Here is a 23,166-nt window from a genome sequence, read left to right on the forward strand (position 1 = left end):
TAAATAGTTACCTTTACCTTTTATTAAAGCACTATGCATGTACAAAGTGTCTTTGCATGCATTACATTGTTAATCCTATCAGGTATCTACTAAATGCTATGATTGCCATTTTATACTGAAGAAACTCTTACTAAAAGTTAAATACCTTATTAAGTAACAGAGCCAGGATTCAAACCCATGTCTTCCGATTCCTGCTGCAGATCTTTTTACAGTTCAAAGCTGCCTCCTTTCTGCAGGGTGTCGGTGATATAAAACTTTGTGAAACATGGTAGTTGGTCAGACTGAAGACTCCTACAACTCTGTATTTGGTGTCTAATAGTAGGAGCCCTTACTGTCATAGCTTTTTTTTCTTATCCCCTTCTCTCTGGTTTTTCCCTTAGCAAATATATCACTTAAGAGTGCATTTAGCTGCAAGTAATAAATTAATCATGGTAAGTGAAGGGTTTATTTTTCCCTTGTAACACGTTTCAAGAAGTCATCAGTCAGCAAGTTTCACTGAGGAATCATGGTGCCTATCGTCTTCTTGCTCCACCATCCTTAATTTTTGGTTTTTCTTCTTGTATTCCCAAGTTGGTGGCTGCTTCTTTGGCCACTCTGTCCCTGTTTCATAAGAGGAGAAGGAAGAGGGACAAAAACGAAAAGGAAAAAACTGCCCTTTATTCTGTTTCCTTTCCATCCTGAGCAGAATTTCATCCTCAGTGACTTTTTTCTCTATTTTATTGACCAACATTTCATCATTCGACTTCCCCTTGGAGAAAGCTAGATGGGAGTGTCAGTATTTTTCTTTTTAGTTTGGTTGGTACGGGAAGACAGGGCGTGGGCCAAACTGTACTACCTGTGTTAAGGGACCAGAGGTAGTAACTCGGGTTTGGGTACCACATGCCTGTGAGTTCTCTCACACTGGTCTGCTTCATTTAGGTGTTTTTACCTTTTTCTTTGTTCAATTGAAGAACTTTAGTTTCTTTTAACTCTCTTAATAGGATCACTTTCCAACATTTCTCAGACCTGTAGAGCTCTTTTCATTGATTTTTTTTTTTAAATCCATATCTCTACACATACCCAAGAGGTTTTATGCCTACACATTCCCAAGAGGATACCCAAGATCCATCCTGTTCTCCTTTTCTCCCTCCTTTACATTCTATAGATGAGTCTCAGAGGCCTGGAGAGGCAAAGCTGCAAAGCAAGTTAGTGAGTCTAAACTACACTGCCTGGTTCCTTACTCTCAGGCCTTCCCCCCCCACCCTCCGCCAAGCATTAACTAAATATTAAATGTATGTGTTTATGTATGTTGAATTTTAGGAGAAAAATAAAATCACTCACATAAAAAGTATTTATTACGGAAAAAAAAAAAAACAACTCTTGAAACGACCTCTCAATAATTTCAATTCCCAGAGTGCTAGAAATTGATGTGACATAAGAAGCATTCTCTAGTCTTTCAAATCAGCAGATGTTTATTGAGTGCTTGTTATGGCCTAGGCACTAGAGAAGCCAGGGATACAGTCGTGAACAAGAAAGAAGAAGTTTTACCCTCAGTTAAGTTTATGTTCCAGATTATATTTAATGTATGCATTGATTTTCATACACTAATCAAATATTTATTAAGGGCTTACTCTGTGTCTTGGACTGTTCTAAATATAGGATATACAGTTTATGACAAGAAAGATAAGATTCTTATTCTTACTGAGCAGTGAAGCCAAAAACTCCCCTATTTTCTAGGGATATACAGTAAAGAGCTCAGACACCATCCTGTCCCCACTGCTTTTTAACTTATGCAATAGAAGCAGCAAATCCATGCATGCACACACACGCACATACACACATTTAAGTGATAGTATTTCTTAATCTGGGGAGCCATAGTAAATTGCAGGCTTCTTTTATTTTCTACTACATACCTTTTATCTAGGTATGCAATTTAGTTGGATTTGAAAATGGATCTAGATTTAAGTATAAATTTATTGGACTAAATTCTAACAACTTTGACTCTCTCTACCCTTATTCCTTTGTTTTATTGAATTTAACTTGAATGAAATCTTTTTATTTGTCTAAGTCTATTTCAGTCTCGTAAGGAAGTTGAAATTGATCATGCCTTGACTTTGTGGGCCATCAGAGAACCATGACATTCCAGGGTATTGATTTTGTGGTGTTAAAGGGTGACAGATCTAGTGTTAAAGTGCCGAGAGAGAATTGGGTTTCAGATTGTACACCATAAGCAGTCTTGGCTTTTGCTGAGGCATGACTAGCTTTTTAAAGTAATGGAAGGAATTGTAAGTCTTATGTAATTTTTCCTGCATAAACTTGGAAAGATTAATTTAAACCAGAAGTGTGTCATCATGCATACAAGAAAAAAAAGATTCATGTGTGATAAATATATACTCTGTATATCTGTATATATACAATTTAGAGTATGTGTATATGTGTGAATAAAGAAAGTGTACTCTGTGCTAAGAGCATTGAGTAATATTTCAAGTCAGTATGACTGAATCTCTTCAAAATATGTTTCTTCTTACATTTTGGAAGTTTCTTGGTGGTAACTAGAGTTTTATTGTCTTTCAAACCATCCTTATCATCATTTCGCATTTTGTTACTGTTGTGCTTTCACTTCGGTGCTATAGAATGTGAGTTATAATGCTCACAATTCAGAGAGGCCAGAGTGCAATGCTTGACAATTTTTTGTTACCCTCTGGGACATGGAAGGTTGACAGGAACATTATAGTAGCTGCTGTAGACATGATGTGAGGTAGAGTAACCGTGGTCATCTTTCAGAGTCCCATTTTTCTCTGTATTTGTTCTTTTTCAGTTTTAATGACCTTCAGTGAATGCATTTAAAATAATATTTTGATTATATGATTATTGTGTGGAAAACTCTGTTGAGCTAAGTCCAAGTGTATCTCTGGAAACTAATCAGAGGTGCACCAGATTCGTTGACTTTAACCAATCCATCATGGTCATCTTTTAATTTCTCTCCACATGTTCTTCCAAGTTCCCATTCTTGAACAAGACTTTGACCTCCAAAGAAGAATAAAATGTATTTTATAATGTATGTTTGTTCTGTTTTCTAACAAGTATTTTGCTTAAGCAGATTTGCTAGAAAGTGACAGCTTTGAAAAATTGGACACAGGAGCCGCTGGAAGCATTTCAGTTCCAGGCAATCTAAATAGTGCAGAAGGGGAAAATGAAATATCACCGTGTTTTAAAGATGACAGTTGTGTCAAAGATTCCCTTTCACTCTTTGGCTTAAAACAAATGGAGTAAATCTAGTATATCTGTTCAAAATATGCATGTGTACTCACTGAAGAAGCACTCCTTCCTAGGGAGGTTTCTTTAGAGAGAGCCAATGAGAGACTTACATGCAAAACTTGTATCATTGGTTGGGAAGACTATCATTTTCTTGGCTTAATTATTGGGTTGGCACATTTCAGGTCATGGGATTTCACAAGGGCATGGTGCCTTTAAGATAAGAGGAAAAGGAAAACCTCCTGGCTCAACACCATTTGAGTATATCATTATGTACACCTACTGTATGTTCTTCCAAATGTAATAATGTAATTATTGTTGTGTGTGTGTGTGAGAGAGAGAGAGAGAAGAGTTTTAATAAAAGACACTCAACATTTTATGAATATACTAAAGATGCAATAATCTCTACCTGAAAGATATTGTTGAGTATATTTGAAAAGGCATAGTAAGTTTTGATAAAACTTGCTTTTAAGAACAATTTTACCACTCACTAATTGGAGAGGCAGTAGCACGTAGTCTCGTTAAGAGCACAGACACTAGGGTGAGATTTCTTGGGCTTAAAATTTTTTAGAACTGTGTTTTGGAGCAAGTTAATTTCTCAGTTCTTGAGTCCCTTCCTCATTAAATGGGGTTAATGACAGTATCTCCTTCCTGGGAACCACATATCTAAGCCTGAGGTCTTGTAAACACTGGAGTATTAGTTATTATTAGGAATTGAAAACTCTTACCATGTTATGAGGCCAGGAACAGAAGCACAATTTTTTTTTAAGTAATTGGAGGATGAATTAAAAGCTCAAAAATTTGCAGGAGGCCTACAATATATAGATTATGTTTCTTTCAGGATAGTAGTAAATGAGTAGTGATCACATTTCTTTTCTAACGAAAGAAGCATTACTGATTATCCCTTATATCTTAAACATTTTCTGTAGCATACTTTAGGAATTATACTCTAAGAAAGTCACTGGTCATTTCTGTCTTTCAGATTTCATGAAATAATCGGCTAACTGATTTCCTGTTCCTAGGTTATTCTCAGTTTTTTGTTATGCTACAGTTAGAAATAGCAGAGTCTTGAAACGAATGTATGTTTTAATTATCATTTGTTCCGATTCACCTTTGGCAAGAGTGGTTACGTTAGTCCTGTTACTTTCTTAAACTTTCATTTAATATGTTGTATTCATTAATTCTCTGTTCACTTATGTGCTTCTATTGTCTCTTCATCAAAGAGGTACCTGGTAATATGCTGTATTGGATTATCACCTAAATCTGCCCCATGAAAAAGATTGCTTCATTATGGTCTCCATAAAAAAAAGCCTTATAAAATGATCTATACATTTTACTTCATTTTAGGGCCTATCAGCTTTTCATATTAATAGGATTGTCATTTTTATGTATGGAAGGATTCTTGGTATGGTTTGGCTCTGAGCCATAATATTACCTATCCTCTTAACTCTTTGGAAACATTGACTTATGTTCATTGCATTAGTGCAGGTTTGATTTTATTTCATGTCCAAGGTGACAAAGGTTGCTTCATTAGGCACCTCATTTGCCTCTCTTCCTGGTAGTTTTCTGGTATCTTATACTAAGTATCATTAAAAAAAAAAATGTTCTGCTTCCATTAAGAAAAAGTGAGCAGAGAACAAAGCCAATTATTTGCAGCACATAAAATCATTATGATAATTTGGTAGACTTTAATTAAACTAATACATCACACTGCACCTATAAGACAAAGCAGCAGAAAAAAGAAGCAAATAATCTGTCCTATGTTAAAAAAAAAACACCATATTACTTTTGGATTAAACACTTTGAGACTTGTGACCTATTTTAAAGTGTAAGATTTACAGTCTTTTTCATAAAAGGCATGTTAAAAAGAAGTTCTATGCAATATTCATTGGGACCACCCCCCAGAATTTGAAATGAAGCTATAAAAAAGCTTGGCTGGAAGTAATTTTTTATTAATTTCTTATGATTTTTCAAACTCTTCGAAATAAAAAGAGATCTATAATTTGGCCCATGCAGAAACATTATTATTGCAAAGAATCTTGTTTTGGTTTTTAACATATAATTGCCATTGGTTGTTTTTGATGAGCCCACTGACATTATTAATGGCAAATCTACTATATTTAAAAAGAAATCTATATAACTTGTGTATCTTCTCTGCATTTCACAACTGGAAAGTACTGAATTTAGAGATACTTGGTCTTTAAATAATCTCATCCTCCAGTTTTCCATTTCTTTGAGATGTAATTTTTATAAATTAAGTGGAAATAAATTACTGAATTGGGAGCTAGAACATTTAGTTTTAACCCTAGGTCTGCAGTGTGTTGTTGAATATGACTTTTCACTGCCCTGGGCCTTAGGATTATCCCTGGTAAAGTAAATAATTTGGTACAGACTGAGTCCAAGTGACTTCCTTATCTCTGAAGTTATATTTATTCATTAGTTATTAATATGTCTTTCTGTGCCCTAAAAGTCAATATTTTAATATGTTCATATCAATCCTTAAATCAGTGCCACTAAGTATTTATGAAAGTATTTATAAAAACTTTTAGAAATTTCTAATGGTCCTAAAGCATAGATTTTTAAATCTTGTCAACCGCAAATCGTATTAAAAGAGAATTATATTCAACCTAGAAATGTATACTTCATTAATCAAGGGGCCACACAACACTGTGCCAATTCTTACCCTTTTAACATTATCTTTCATAAGCAGGAAACTGGTTGGTTGGATTTTGCAATTTTGTCCTATCTCACACTTACTTTTTCAAGACTCAGTTAATTCATTGGACATGTACTTCATTTCCTTGTTAGTGGATTAAACTCTGAGTGAGTTTATCCATCACCTGGAAACATTTTGACTGCTTTCTGCTCCCCTCTATGGGTTTTTAAGGCTCCCCAAGTAGCACTCAATTTTTCAGGCACACAGTTGCAATTTCAATGGCATTTAAGAACAGCCTGACTTTGCTATTTACTTCATCCTCTCATTAACATCTGGACTCTTTTCTCTCAGGCAGCTTATTGCTGGAGATACGTGAATTCTAGCCAGTTCTGCTTTTGTTTCCAAAGGTGACCAATACTGTGGTCTGAGGAGGATAATGATGATAGCTGAAGTTTCCATCACTTTACATTTTTATTATGAACCTTAAGGATGGAAATGCTATAATGCTTAACTTTGGCCAAATGTATTTGGAACCGTAAAGCTGGGATCTAGTCTAATGTTTTTGCTTATATGGTACCTAGCTGTCTGTTTGGATTGACATCCCTCCCTGATTTGAAAGAGTGTCTCTTTAAAATAAAGAGAAGCAAGAAAAACTAAAATTATGAATTAAGACATACACGATTTAACATTTAAGAATAGGCTCTTCCAGAGCAGGAATCCTAGAATACTTAATTGCGTTAGTTTTAACAAATAGTGTTTTTGCATTCTCTGGTTTTGACAGTCACATTAATTGGTCTCCATATGTCTAATTTAGGATGTTCAGGACAGTTTTGTTGTTACCGTTGTCGTTTAATTATTACATTGATCCTTTTAAATGTTGACTTGAGCTAAGTAGAGAAGACAGCTCATGATGGAGTTGAGTAGAATCACAGAAATCTCTGCTTTAGGCAGGGAAGTGCTCTCACTGCCTCCTGGCCTCACCTCAGATCTTCCGCACGACTTTGTCTCTTCTTGGAATTCAGTTTTCCCTCATTTCCAGGGACATCAAGCTTACATGTTTTAAGACCCAGCCTAGGTTCAATTAGTCCAATGAGCCCTCTTCCTACTTTTCTCTCACTCCTCGGAGCTCTCAGTTTTACCCCCTGGGCTTTTATCTTTTCCTCCTGGAGATTAGTAATATATTTATATGTATATACTTGTGTATCTCTTCAGAAGATAAAGAAATGTTTCCTCAGACCCAGGATGGTGCCTTATGTTGCTTTGTATTCCCCCCCAGGCCTCCTGCCATGCCTTTCACATGACTGGCCTCTATAACCTTTGGCATTCTTTCTAACTCTGAGATTCCATGATTCTAACAGTCAGCAGGTCAATAAGTATTGATTGCTTGACTATCCAACCTAGGGCATTCTTTTGTTTGGGCCCAAATCATTCGTATTCTGTAGTCAGGGCAAAGTACCTATGATGAGAATCTGGTATGATATTATCTAGCCCCTTTCCTTCCTTGGCTGGTTCCGTGGTTGACTCAATCTAAAAGCCCTCTTTTCTAAAGAGTGTAGATTAAAACAGTGCTAATGAATGGCCTATGTGTGTGTTTGTTTATATGTGTATTCTTAGCACATGTAACTGGGTATAAATTTCCGTTTCTTTGACTGAATGATTTTGTCTTATTTGTTCTTCTCCTTTCCTTTTTTTTTTTGGCAGTTTCAGGTATATTGAAGTTGCTTCTTATGTATTCATAAATTTAAGTAATTCTCATAGAATCCTGAGTCTGAAAATGCAGAGGCTTCTAGAACCAAGTTTCATAACACATTCATTTCTAATAGTTTTGCTGATTATTCCTTAAACCATGGATAAAATGGAGACTTTTAAAGTTTTAACTTTAGCAAATTTTAAATAAATAATATGAGAAAGCATAATGTTGATTCTTTGATTAAGACACAAAAGTCTTGGAGTTCCCATCATGGCTCAGCAGTTAATGAATCTGATTAGCATCCAAGAGTACGCAGGTTGGATCCCTGTCCTTGCTCAGTAGGTTAAGGATGTGGCATTGCCAGGAACTGTGGGTAGGTGACAGATACAGCTTGGATCCTGTGTTGCTGTGGCTCTGGCGTAGGCCACCAGCTATAGCTACGATTTGACCCCTAACCTGGGAACCTCCTAAAAAGCCAAAAAAAAAAAAAGGGGGGGGGGGAACAAAAGTCTTCATTTGGGGGTCTTGATTATTTCATTATCTATGCAGGTTTTATATAAGAAGATTAGCTCTCTGATCTTTAATTCCATTCTATGTAAAATGAGCACAATTGTAATTGTTACTTTCACAAGGACTTTGTGAGGTTTAGTGAGGTAGTTAAGTGCAATCTTGTAATAAACCTCTATACAGGTGATACAGTAACATCTATACAGGTGAATTATAACTTTTGAATTTTGGTACTTCATTTATATAAATCGGAATGAAGTAAAAGACTAAAATACCATCCAAAATTGTTGTCCTCATTGCACTCCATTCACCAAATCCCATGTTTACCTTCTGTCTCACTTTCTTTTTTTGTTTGTTTGTTTTTTCTAGGGTCACACCTGTGGCATATGGAGGTTTCCAGGCTAGGGGTTGAATCGGAACTGTAGCTGCTGGCCTACAGCGCTGCCGCATCAATGCCAAATCTGAGCTGTATCTGCAACCTACACCACAGCTCACAGCAACACTGGATCCTTAACCACTGAGCAAAGCCAGGGATTGAAACTGCGTCCTCATGGATGCTAGTCAGATTCGTTTCCGCTGAGCCACAATGGGAACTTCTGCCTTACATTCTATTTCAAATGATTTTGCAGTATTTTTTTAAATAATAGATAAATCATCAATACTGATGGTGGCTCTGCCCTAACTCAGCTCCTATATCATGCATTTATGCTTTAAAATATGCGTATCCACTTCCTGCTCCTAGATTGCAGAAACTACCATCAATTTGGTTTTCTGTGGCATAGAGTAGACTCTGCTTTTTATATTATACTTTTCCCTAGATTTGAACATCAGTCATGGGAAAAAAATGTGAATATTCATAAAATCTTTTTACATATCGCCAATTATATGCAAACACATTCAGCAGACATTTGTACATAGTCTATACCAGTTACGTAGGTGTGCAATTTAGTTTTGAAGCATACCTAATAAAAATAAGTAGACAATAAATATATATTTCTTTCAAAATATATTTTTTCCTTGTCTATGATTTGGAAGTCTTTTCAGAAATAATAAGAGAGTGTCTATTCCTTTGTATGAGTTCAGTGTATTCTTGCACTTAAATCTGAATCTTATTCCTATTCACTGCATAATTCAGATTCCCTCTCCTAACACTAGTCACCAATTGTTGACCAGGGAAGTCTGGAAAAGAAGAACAAAGCTTTTATAAGTTAACTTTTTACTGATAATTTTGGATAATTAAATTCCTAGCTTATTTCAGTCTCATTGGTTAGGAAATGAAAACAGTGAGATACAGATTCGGCCTGGTAAAACGTGCTCTAGGAATAACTCGGTTTCATCTTGTGTGGTGTGTGTGTGTGTGTGTGTGTGTGTGTGTGTGTGTGTGTGTCTGTGTGTCTGTGTGTCTGTGTGTCTTGTTGCCTGGGTGATAGAACAAATTGAGGAGAAAGGCTGAAAGGGGAAGACAAAGGCTGTGTCTCTACAACTTCAACAGAATTGGACCTGACTGAAAGATTGGTTTGGTCTGATTTACTGGAGCCTATCTCCTCAGTGGCAGTGATCTGAAAATTGCTTCCAGGGCTGTTTTAATTAGCTGATTCAAATCAAAGCAAACACACTCTGGTAACATCCATTTCTACCCTGACCCTTACCAATGATTGTTTTCAGAATGGTGATTCCTAAGTAGTTCTCCATGAACTCAATAAATGACTTGAGGTAGGCACTTTTGTGTTTAAACATGAATCTTTAATGGTGAGGAAAAAATCCATTTTTTCTTGGCTTTAGTGACAGGTGAATATTAGTGCACAGATGCATTTGTTCAGATCATCAAAGCCTGAAACCACAAAAACACGAAACCTGCCCTTATACAGTTAATTCATGAAATGAGAAAGGTCTGATCCTCAGTAACATTTTAATAAGAGGATTTCATTATGATGTGTGGCAGTATAGTGACTGTGTTACCTAAATGCATTCTATTTCTTGGATATCCTTTTAAGTTAAAAGTCTGTCAGGTCTTGAAAATCGAAAATGCAGTCTTTCGACACCTCTGACTTCCTGTCTTTAATTATTTTACTTGTTTATTCATTTATTAAAAACCATGCAGGAGTTCCCGTCATGGCTCAGTAGTTAATGAACACGACTAGGAACAACGAGGTTGCAGGTTCGATCCCTGGCCTTGCCCAGTGGGTTAAGGATCCGGCGTTGCCGTGAGCTGTGGTGTAGGTTGCAGACAAGGCTTGGATCCCACGTTGCTGTGGCATAGGCCGGCAGCTATAGCTCTGATTAGACCCCTAGCCTGGGAACCTCCATGTGCCACCGGAGCAGCCCTAGAAAAAGGCAAAAAAAAAAATGCAGAAAATTTGAGATACCAGCTCGCCTTTAAGGAAAGAAAAGAATGACTATTATATGGAAAGTATTAGAAAGAAAAGGTTAATGAAATTTTAGATGGATGGACTAAATTATAAAAAAGAAGTAGAGGAAAAAATGGGGAAAATAATTTGCCAGTAAAATAGAGAGCACTTTCCGTATTTAAAAATGTTTTTTTGACGCGGCTCGGATCCCGCGTTGCTGTGGCTCTGGCGTAGGCCGGTGGCTACAGCTGCGATTCAACCCCTAGCCTGGGAACCTCCATATGCCTCGGGAGCAGCCCAAGAAATAGCAACAACAACAACAACAACAAAAAAGGCAAAAAAAAAATTTTTTTCATAATCCATGATATAATAGAAAGTCAAAGATAAACACGTGATTTCAAAATATTAAAATTAGATAAAAGTGGTACTGTGATGTGACAGTAATATGATTTCTTTAATTAGCTGTTTCCAAACATGCATTCATTCATGAAAGCAATCTTTATTGAGGAACAGCTATGTGCCAACACTGAGGATGAAGCAGTAAATAGTGGACATGATGTTTGCCCTCATGGAGTGCATTGTAGCATTGTGTAGAATGAAAATATTAAGTGAATAACTTCACAAAAATAGTTAAATTCTTGATAAATGCTGTGACAGCTATATATATATAATGAGTACCTAACAGGTCAGACCTAATGTATAATGTAATGTAGGTGTGCATTATGGCTAAATTATTTTAGTTGGTTTGGGAATAAAAAAAAATCTGAAACTTTCAAATATTAAGCTTTCACCTGCTTATAAGCAGTTTTGGAATGATATGTGTAGTGAATGGTTTCTATAAAATCGGATAAACTATGTTCATCTTAAGCTTACAATTGAAATCATGAAAACTCACTTATCATAAATTCCTTGGTAAACTTGTTCTCCTTGTGTAATTGGCCAGAACAGCCCAAGTTATGTTAACTTTTAGAGTTAGTAGAGAAAGAAAAAAAAATTCTTTTGACTTCTAAGAAAAGGAAAAAGGACTAAAAAATTAAGACATTTTAAATCTACTTAAATTTATTTCACTAATCTGGATAATCTGCAGTCAGAACTTTTTAAACACTTTCTGCTCTTAGATATAAACAATTTTAAAAGTATACATTACTTTTTTATATACCATTTACTTTCAAATGTGAATTGGTCAATTATTCAGTGAAAGAAATCATTTACTTCTTTTCTAAGTTTGATTTTCATGTACTGATTCATCATGAGTTTGGAAATTAGGTGCAGATACATATTTTTAAAGTTTAATTCTTAAAGATTCTAATTCTTTTTGGTAGTAAACTGTAACATTTTTACTTTATGGAAGTGATTTATTATCTTTTGGTAATATTCAAACTCACTAAATATTTTACTAACATCAATTACACTATCAAACTGGAAACTAAATTCTGTGTACATTTTTGTCCCTGAGAGTAGAAATCAACCTATTCATTAGGCTCAGGTTCAGAGAAGTAAATATTCAACTTATTTAAAGTGCACACTAGTGGCCATCATTAACAAGTTAAAAAATAACATGTGCTGGGGAGGATGTGGAGAAAAGGGAGCCCTCCTACACTGTTGGTGCAAATGTAAATTGGTACAACCACTAGGTAAAACAGTATGGAGGTACCTCAGAAAGCTAAATATAGAACTACCATATAACCCAGCAATCCCACTCCTGGTGTATATCCAGACAAAAATTTCATTGAAAAAGATACATGCGCCCATATGTTCATCACAGCAGTATTCACAATAGCCAAGACATGGAAACAACCTAAATGCGCATCAAAGGATGAATGGATCAGGAAGATATGGTACATATATACAATGGAATACTACTCAGCCATAAAAAAGAACAAAATAATGCCATTTGCAGCAACATGGATGGAACTAGAGACTCTATACTGAGTGAAGTAAGTCAGAAAGAGAAAAGATGCCATATGATATCACTTATATGCAGAGTCTAAAATACGGCACAAATGGTCTATCTACAAAACAAAAAATATCATGGGCATGTAGGACAGACTCATGTTTGCCAGGGGGGAGGGGGAGGGAGTAGGATGGATTGGGAGTCTGGGGTTAGTAGATGAAAACTTGCATTTGGAGTGGATGGGCAGTGAGATCCTGCTGTATAGCACGGGGAACTATATATCTAATCACTTGTGATAGAACATGATGGAGGATAATGTGAGAAAAAGAATGTCTATATATGTAGGATTGCTGTACAGCAGAAACTGACAGAACATTGTAAATCAATCATATTAAAAAATTAAAATAAAATGCACACTAGCTCCAGAGTATTTTGAAGGAGTGTTATGATCACTTTCATTCGTGGAAAACATTGCCTTTTTATGGTCATGACTTCGAAGGGGAAGAGTAATTTATCCTTGGCCAGAGATCAGCAGACCATTTGTTGATAGTGTATAAATTGCTCAGATTTCAGTAGACAGTGAGCCTTCTAATGATTACATTTAGAGACTAGAGAGCTATTTTGAAGGGTGTGAATGTTCAGATCAAGCTCACATCCCAGCGATCTTGGGGACAGTAAATTGTAAAAGCAGTGACAACAAAATTACCATTTCATTCTTATTTGTATTTATAGTATAAATAAAGTTAATAACAGCTCCCCTCCTCCGAAAGAGCCCCTCTCCTGGTGACTTTTCAGAGCCTTTAAATACTTGAAGCCTGAAACACAATTAATTCAGTGTTCCTTTTACCATGCAAATATCTCTTGTCAGAGATAGCATCAAGAGCTTAGCCAGTAGTATTGATCTAGATGCCCCAGGGTTGTTAATTATAGTTAGAACTGTTATGTCTCTCTGACTTCTGAAAGAGGTTATGGCCACTGCAAATACATCTCAAAGAAGGAAAGCATACTATCAGCCAAGACGTGCATCCAAGCTTTGGAACTAGGCTAGCAAAACCCTACTCACATCCCTGTAAAGCAGACATATATTTTTGTATTTTTTGTAGGTGGATACAGTGCAGACCACGAACGCCCCTGGCCACATTGAGGAATCGTGTAAAATGAATGTATGTTCTCGTAAGTGAAATACATGTAATGTTCCAACTCAATGTGTTGGATCCTAATAGACCTCGATCTGTCTTGTGTAAAAAAGAAATCGATTCCCAAGGGGCAGGACCGCACGCTGATTAAAATGAAGCTCTGATTTTGAAGCAAACAAAAATGTCTTTAAAATAAAATCTCTGCAAAAAAAGAATCAAACTATATTTGGCAGAAAACTGAAAAAGAAAATCAAGCTCTCAGTATGAAATAAAGAAGGGATGTGAGAGAGGTTTTGCAATCTTAATTACTGTGGAGAAACAGAATCAAATATCATCGTACTCAGGAGTATGAAAAGAACAGGAAATCCTTTTCCATCGGTTTGCACTTGAGTGGACTCAAGCAAAGAGTGAAGACATGTATCCTGTTACTGTTTATAGTTAATAACACAGAGATTGGTATAGATGTGATTTCATTTGCCTTGCTTGAACTAATTGGATGCATTACGTAGAAATCAGCTGAGCCTGTCTGTGCTAGATCAACAAAGAAAATGGAAGCGTATACCTCAGGACTGAATTCCGAGAAGATTAGACTGTTCAATGCTGTTTAATAAGGCACTAAGAAGAAATACTATGGCCAGTCAGGGAAAGTGAGAAACTAGTGGATCTGAGAGAAAATAAAATTTAGGTCCGTCTGATACTTGTTGAAACGTAATTTATTATAGTGTAAAAGTAAAGATAGCAATGTATCTCATAGACATATTACACAGTTTCCAGTTGAATTTAGGGTAAACGCTGTAAGTGTTAAAGGAATGTATGGCCATTATAATAATAGGAAACTGGTCTTTTAAATTTGTGGTCCCATACACACACATACACACATACACATATATATAAATGCAGAGGAGGACTTTTTAAATTTTATTAAAGATGAAATGCATGCAAGAAGTAGTTCTTTGCATTATAGTTACTTAATTGGCGATACTGTATAAACTCTAATTTTTGTATGAGTGTGAGTGTATATGTATGGACTTGTGTGTGTGTGTGTGTGTGTGTGTGTTTAAGTGGAAAGAGAAAGTATTTAATGATTGACATTTGCACTTTGGTTTGTTATCTAGAACATAAAGAGGTAGAGTAAACCGTCAAGCCATTTCATATGTGTCATGGTCATTATTAAAGATTATTATTCACGAAAGAAGCATTTCTAAATATAGAATGACTACTGCGAAGGCTCTCCAATTAAGTATAATATTTAATGCAATCGAACCATTTAAATTAAGGTGGTACCAATGTCTGAAAATAATGAGGGTAGGCTCCTGTGAAATCAGTTTGAAGACAGTTGGAAAGTCATACTGTATTCCTTAAGGCCTTTTCACTTAGGAACAGAGGATGTAATTCACGGATGCTCTTACTGATGGGACTTGGGAAATATTTGTGTTCTAACTATAACTTTTTACGCTACCAATAAATCAAATGTTTTCCCCCACTTTTCTTCAATCTAAATTATATAACAAGGAATCATATATTAACATAGATAAGAGAGTATTTAAAGCAGATTGACATATTTTTTGTAGTCACAATGTGCCATAAGAATTTTGAAACTATTGTTCTCTGGTGTTTGTATTCATTTCTTTTTATCTTGCTGATTAACATTATAGTTGAAATTTTTACCTCTTCTTTCTATGTGACAATCAACTGAAGCAGGTACTCTATAATATTACAGGGATTTTGGTCTTTATGCTATTATAATAAGTTATAAGTCTATAAACTGTATAACTCTATTGTATTGAATATTTTTCTGTGACCAAATAATAAAAAAATTACTTTATAAAATGCCTGTATTTTCTATTTTAGCAGTTTCTTCGAACATAATGGGACATAAAATATATTCATGTTGTTAGTTTTTAGACTACATTTTCCACATCTTTACAATTTGAGAGTGAAGAGCTTAGCTGCTTAAGCTAAAGACAAAAGACTTGACAGAGATAAATTTGAGACTGTTTGGAGAAAAGCACCCTGAACAGGTCAGAAGTCTTGATGCCAAATTTTCCTCTGCTGCTAAACAAGAAACATTTTTTGAATTTTTGGGCAATTGCGTTTCTCATCCATAAATGATGAGTTTGGGTTGAACTATCAATTTTAAGATCATTTATTTTTTATTTATTTTTTATCATTTTATTTATATATATATATATATATTTTTCTACTTAACAGGATGGTGACCCAGTTACACTTACATGTATACATTCTTTTTTTCTCACATTACATGTTCCATCATAAGTGACTAGACAGAGTTCCCAGTGCTACACAGCAGGATACCATTGCTAATCCATCCTGAAGGCAACATTCTGCATCTATTTACCCCAAGCTTCCAGTCTCTCCCACTCTCTCCCCTTCCCCCTTGGCAACCACAAGTCTATTCTCCAAGTCCATGATTTTCTTTTCTGTGGAAAGGTTCATTTGTGCTATACATTAGATTCCAGATATAAGTGGTATCATGTGGTATTCGTCTTTCTCTTTCTGACTTATTTCACTAAGGATGAGAGTCTCTAGTTCCATCCGTGTTGCCGCAAATGGCATTATTTTGTTCTTTTTTTATGGCTGGGAATACTGTGGTATATATATATATACCACATCATCCTAATCCAATCATCTATCAGTGGACATTTGAGTTGATTCCATGTCTTGGCTATTGTGAATAGCGCTGCAATGAACACATGGGTGCATGTGTCTTTTTTTTGTTGTTGTTGTTGTTGTTGTTTGTTGTTGTTGTTGCTGCTATTTCTTGGGCCGCTCCCGCGGCATATGGAGGTTCCCAGGCTAGGGGTCGAATCAGAGCTGTAGTCACCAGCCTACGCCAGAGCCACAGCAACGCAGGATCCGAGCCGCGTCTGCAACCTACACCTCAGCTCACGGCAAAGCCGGATCGTTAACCCACTGAGCAAGGGCAGGGACCGAACCCGCAACCTCATGGTTCCTAGTTGGATTCGTTAACCACTGCGCCACGACGGGAACTCCCATGTGTCTTTTTTAAGTAGAGTTTTGTCTGGATATATGCCCAAGAGTGGGATTGCTGGATCATATGGTAGTTCTATGTATAGTTTTCTAAGGTATTTCCATACTGTTCTCCGCAGTGGTTGTACCAGCTTACATTCCCACCAAAGGTGCAGAAGGGTTCCCTTTCTCCACATACCCTCCAGCATTTGTTATTTGTGGACTTAGTCATGATGGCCATTCTGACTGGTGTGAGGTCATATCTCCTAATAGTTTTGATTTGCATTTCTCTAATAATCAGTGATGTTGAACATTGTTTCAAGTGCTTGTTGGCCATCTGTATACCTTCCTTGGAGAAATGTCCATTCAGGTCCTTTGCCCATCTTTCAATTGGGTCTTTGGCTTTTTTGCTGTTGAGTTGTATAAATTGTTTGTATATTTTAGAGATTAGGCCCTTGTCAACTGCATCATTTGAAACTCTTTTCTCCCATTCTGTAAGTTGTCTTTTTGTTTTCTTTTTGGTTTCCTTTGCTGTGCAAAAGCTTGTCAGTTTGATTAGGTCCCATTCGTTTATTTTTGCTTTTATGTCTGTTGCTTTGGGAGACTGACCTGAGAAAATATTTGTAAGGTTGATGTCAGAGAATATTTTGTCTATGTTCTCTTCCAGGAGTTTGATGGTGTCTTGTCTTATATTTAAGTCTTTCAGCCATTTTGAGTTTATTTTGATGCATGGTGTGAGGGTGTGTTCTAGTTTCATTGATTTGCATGCAGCTGTCAATGTCATACACCACATTAACAAAGCAAAAGTCAAAAACCACATGATCATCTCTATAGATGCAGAAAAAGCATTTGACAAAATCCAACATCCATTCATGATAAAAACTCTTACCAAAGTAGGTATAGAGGGAACATTCCTTAACACAATCAAAGCCATTTATGACAAACCCACAGCAAATGCAATACTCAGTGGAGAAAAGTTGAAAGCCTTCCCACTAAAATCTGGAACAAGACAAGGATGCCCACCCTCACCACTGTTATTCAACATAGTACTGGAAGTCCTAGCCACAGCAATCAGACAAACAAAAGAAATAAAAGGCATCCAAATAGGAAGAGAAGAGGTAAAACTGTCACTGTATGCAGATGACATGATACTATATATAGAAAACCCTAATGACTCAACCCAAAAACTACTTGAACTGATCAATAAATTCAGCACAGTAGCAGGATATAAGATTAACATTCAGAAATCAGTCACATTTTGGGAGTTCCCTTCGTGGTTCAGTGGTTAACGAATCCAACTAGGAATCATGAGGTTGTAGGTTCGATCCCTGGCCTTGCTTAGTGGGTTAAGGATCCAGCGTTGCCGTGAGCTGTGGTGTAGGTTGCAGACGTGGCTCGGATCCAGCTGTTGCTGTGGCTCTGGCATAGGCCAGTGGCTACAGCTCCAATTCGACCCCTAGCCTGGGAACCTCCACATGCTGCAGAAGCGGCCCAAGAAAATGGCAAAAAAAACAAAAACAAAAAAAAAGAAATCAGTCACATTTCTGTATACTAACTGTATACTAACAATGAAATATTAGAAAAGGAATACATAAATATAATACCTTTTAAGATTGCACCCCCAAAAAATCAAATACCTGGGAATACACCTGACCAAGGAGGTAAAGGACATATATGACAAGAACTATAAAATGTTAATCAAGGAAATTAAAGAAGATATACAGAAATGGAAAGATATTCCATGCTCCTGTGTTGGAAAAATTAATATTGTAAAAATGGCCATACTACCCAAAGCAATCTACAGATTCAGTGAAATCCCTATCAAATTACCCATGACATTTTTCACAGAACTAGAACAAACATATGGAACCACAAAAGACCCAGAATTGCTAAAGCAATTCTGAAGAACAAAAACTAAGCAGGAGGCATCTCTCTCCCAGACTTCAGGCAATATTACAAAACCACAGTAATGAAGACAGTGTGGTACTGGTACCAAAACAGACAGACAGACCAATGGAACAGAATAGAGAAAACAGAAATAAACCCAGACACTTTTGGTCAATTAATCTTTGACAAAGGAGGCAAAAATATATAATGGGAAAAAGACAGTCTTTTCAGCAAGTATTGCTGGGAAACCTGGACAGCTGCATGCAAATCAATGAAATTTTAAGATCATTTAATTCCTTAACTCCTAATATGTTGACTTATTTCTTAGGTTTTGATAACTTAGAAATATTACATCATGCTGTAGAATACTGATTATATCAATAATCAACACCGATCATCCATATTAAGAGAATCACATGCTGTTTTCCACTTAAATTAACCCCAAGCTCAACATATGCCTTAAGACCAAGGGAAAAAATATGAATTTACAGTTGTTGCTGTTCCAACCTTAGTTTAACTTAATAGAAACATGTACTGAGGTATAAATAATCACATCTGGGCCAATAGCTCCCTCTAAGTTAATTGAACCAAGTGGCACCCAAGTACAAAATCACTCAATTTGTAGCAGAGGAAATCTTCTTTGTACTGCACTGAGCTGAATGCATTCCCTGGCAGCTTTTCTTGCTCTTTACCCCTCCAAGGATTGATCAGCACATGAAGGTCTCTGTAACTTCAAAGATATTTCTGGACTTGGATCAGCCTGTTTGGGTTCAGAGGAGAAGGAAACACTAGCCCCTGATGTTTATTGCTGTAGGCTCTTTCATCTAATAGTCATTCTCTGCTTAGGAGAAGCAACAGGCAGAAGAGTCTTGCAACTGTTATAATTTCACGATTAATGTTTAGTAGCAAAGTGCCTCACACAGAAAAAAAGTACTTTTATTTTAGTTTCCTGCTACTACTCCAACTGGGAAAGGTCAGAGAAACAGTGGGAAGCAAAATGAAAGCATATATATCATGCGGATTTTTTTCATTTCATTGCAGCATACTGACTTGCAAAATAGTGTCACTTTCAATATCACAAAGATGGCATAGATAAGCTTCAGGGATCCTTATTTAGAGAACTGGTCACACTGAACTTTTTCATTTAAGTGAACTTCTGGCCACTTATAGAACTGATTTTGATAATAAAATTTAGTTTTGTCAATTTGGTCTTTATTTTACAAGTTTAGAAATGTAGATGGGAGACTTGCAGGCTTTCACCTACCAAGCCTCTCCCAATCCCACTGTCTCTACATAAAACTTTTATCCTTGCCTCTTGCCTCTATCTATTTGGGGGGAAAAAATAGGGGGCAGGAGAGAGACTAGACCTAACTCAGGGAAATGACTAGAGGAATGGAGTGACCATGAATAAGAATTACCAGTTGAAAAGCTATGTCCAGAATCCATCTTACTGGATGCACATGGGTAAAATTTTCACCAAGATATAGAAGAAAATTAAAATATTATTGAGGGAGTTCGCATGATAGCTCAGAGGTGACAAACCTGACTGGTATCCACGAGGTTGTGGGTTGGATCCCGGGCCTTGCTCAGTGGGGTAAGAATCCAGCATTGCTGTGAGCTATGGTGTAGCTCAGAGACATGGCTCAGATCTGGCGTTGCTGTGGCTGCAGCATAGGTCGACAGCTGCAGTTCTGATTCTACTGGAAACTTCCACGTGCCACAGGTATGGCCCTAAAAAGCTAAACAAACAAACAAACAAAACATTAAGGATTAAAATACATACTTTTGGTTTTAGTTATTGTTATTTTTTTGGACTGCTATTATTCTTTTTCCCTGTTTTGGTAAATATAATTTACTTGAACAGATTTTAGTATTTCTCTGATGTGCTTTAAACTTAAGTTCCTGAGAATCATCTCTGTGCTGATGATATATTAATTGCTGTCTTTAATATTTATATCAGCTTCATGAAGTAGAAACTATTATTGCCATGAGACCCATTCTACAGATAAGGAAAATGAGGCATGGAGAATTTCGGTAAATTTGCAAAGCTATGGAATTAGCAGGAAATAATGCTGAGTGTTGAGACCTGTCACTCTAATTCCAGAGGCTGTACTTAAACAGGTGGGTCACAGAGCTTTCAGGCCAAAAACTGTTATAGATGGGGCTCAAGGTAGGTTCTGGAACTATTTGGGAATACGGACATACATTTTGTGGTTTCTTAAATCACACGTCTATTAGCCTGAGCGAGACAGATTCCGCATGCACGGTTTAGATGTGAAAGGTATTCAGAAGTTCTAGCACCACTGAAATATTGGATAAAAATGGAATCTGTGATAAAAGGTCTGCTCTAAATGCTGTATACAGGGAAGAAGAGAAATTTTTCTCTAACTTACTTGTTTTGCATGCTTAAGATATATTAATATAAATACGTACTATTTGCATCATTTTTTTTTTAAATGAAGACTTTGCTGCTGGAATCTGGATAGACAGAGGAAAACCACAGCTGCATTCTTTGAATAGAGAAAATCCACAGTCTCAGGGGAATTCCAGCCATGCAGGGTAATTATTACAATGCCATGTGCTAAATGATAGAATATCGCAGCAATAATAATAGTTCAGGGTCCAGAATCCAGGCTGCCCGGGTTTGAAATGTGGTTCACACACATACATTGAATGACCTTTGAGTGAATAACATCTTTCTCTATTTCTTCATATGTAGTATGATGTTAATAACAGTATCTACCTCATAAATTAGTTGCTATTATTAAATGAGATTAAGCCAGGCAAAGTGAGGATGACATAGCAAGAATTCAATAAACACTGGTAGTGATTAATTTTCTTACTGTTGTTTTTATAATTGCCATGAACAGAGTGTAGTGGTTGCTGACTGAGATGTTCATGGGCCAAAATAAACTCACTATTACTGACAAAAGTAACATTAAGAGGCACTTCAGAGAGAAGTATAATTCAGTATCTTCCGTATGCTATGGTGTGAAACGCAGAAAATTTGTGCAGGTTCGGGCTCTCCAGGGAAATGCATCAGTTTCTGATCTGCTACAATTCAAATCTGGAAGCTCCGTGAGCTGTAATTTTTTTCAGGCATAGACAAGTAAAAGGAAACTGTGAAAGCTGAAATGAAACCTTTGTCACAAGCCAACAATGAAAGTTTCCAAAAGTTTGAACAACAATCTTTGGAGATCACTTTATCCCCTGGGAATACAGTTTTCTCCCATTATTAGTAACTTAAAATTGTGAAATTTAAAAATGAGGGATTATTTGTCAGGTTGTAGAAGCTAAGGGTCATGCTGATAATGACAGCAAGTCCATAGATAACTGGTTATTCTTTGAAAATATTTAGCAAATATCTATTATATATGACGAGGGCTTTATTTTCAAAATGCTTCGTTCAGCAGAAAATGGTACTGCATTTTTAGATGATAAGATTTGAATGTATGAAATATAAACAAAATGAATACTTTCTGAATTGAACTAGATCATATTCATATCTGGAAAATCAGTAGCTTTCATTTTAAAACATAGTAGTTGGTTAGATAAGCAGTTACGAGAAAATAAACAACCAATGAAAATGCTCACTTTTGCCTATTTGAAACTACTTTTTTGGATGAAATATATTGAATAATAATTGTGACTTTGGAACACATAGGGCCTCAGAAATGCTCTGTGTTCTTGGAAATGCATAGCATTGCTGATGAAAACATGAGAAAATTATATTTTAAGTTCATATCGCAATTTAGCAACTGAACATCTGAAAGAAACAAAGCCAACTACAGATTTTTATTAGATTATGGCTTTCAGTAATTTTTACATTTTCTATGAAAAAGCTGGCTACTCTATATTTTTATGGCTATTACTATCCCTAGAATAGCCTTTCTTAGGCTGTTTTTTTGTGAATTTCTAATGAGGAGTTAATGTGATTAGAAATGAATATCTTTCTATCCTCTATCCATAGATGTTAGGGGGAAAAATGAACATTTCTTATTTTAAGAGATTAGGGTACTGAGATCAGGTATAGCTCAGCCTTTTTTTAATTGCTGCTGCTCAATTGTGTCAGTGAAAATTCTGTCGCAATAGCAGCTGAGGGGGACCTTGTTCTCTAATCTTTCTTCTCTCTGTGTCTAGCTGTTAAAAGACAGGTCAGGAAGGCCTTTTTCTCCCCAATGTGTCAGGCTCATGAAAGCAGCAGACATTTGGTATATGCATCCTAGAAAGATGAGAAACCCGTTGCCTCCTGATAATACATTTCAAGTGGGTATATAGTGTAGTCTGACTTTCTGCTGGTTGATTTTTCAAAACCTCTGCATATTTATTCGATACACATCTACCATTTTTTGGAACCCAAAATTGAAACTTGATTGGTGAAGTCACGTAACTGAAAAAAATAAAAAAAGTGTTAAGGAAAACATTGATGATATTAAGGAAACAATTTATTACATGAACCTTTTTAATAAAAATCCTATAACGACTTGTCACCTAGATGCATCACTCTTTAGACGGAAATGTTTGAGAAAATGTTTTTGAGGATTAGTTGCTATTAGTACTACATTAAAAGAAGTTGTATTCAAAGGAATACCAAGAATCTGTAAACACAGGCTCTTTTAATCTTTCAATAAACCATTTTTAATACTGGGAAGAAATGTCATACATATCTTGCACCAGGGCTCCTCCATGATCACCTGCTCCTGCCATCTGAGACTAACATTTGGATTAAAGAGCATGATTAAAGGATTCTAAATTAGTGGTTACCACACTGAAATGACACAAAAGTTAAAACAAAATACTGTAGCAATCTACTCCACGTAATA

The 23,166-nt window shown here is 36.2% G+C and overlaps 1 protein-coding gene across 3 annotated transcripts in view; it reads left to right on the top strand.

Annotated features, from left to right (window-relative positions):
• Positions 1-23,166, top strand: part of PCDH7 (protocadherin 7) — a 414,638-nt gene that overhangs the window by 48,094 nt on the left and 343,378 nt on the right. Inside the window, exon 2 of one of the 3 annotated variants that reach the window (XM_047798496.1) lies at positions 13,433-15,189. The exons of the other annotated variants lie outside the window; for them this stretch is intronic. Within the exon in view, the coding sequence (XP_047654452.1) occupies positions 13,433-13,510 (78 nt within the window). The 3' untranslated portion in view covers positions 13,511-15,189. Of the gene's footprint in view, positions 1-13,432; positions 15,190-23,166 lie in introns of those variants that run through there. 3 annotated transcript variants of the gene reach the window in all.

This window comes from Phacochoerus africanus, chromosome 10 (genome assembly GCF_016906955.1).
Source record: "Phacochoerus africanus isolate WHEZ1 chromosome 10, ROS_Pafr_v1, whole genome shotgun sequence".
Classification (NCBI taxonomy): Eukaryota; Metazoa; Chordata; class Mammalia; order Artiodactyla; family Suidae; genus Phacochoerus; species Phacochoerus africanus.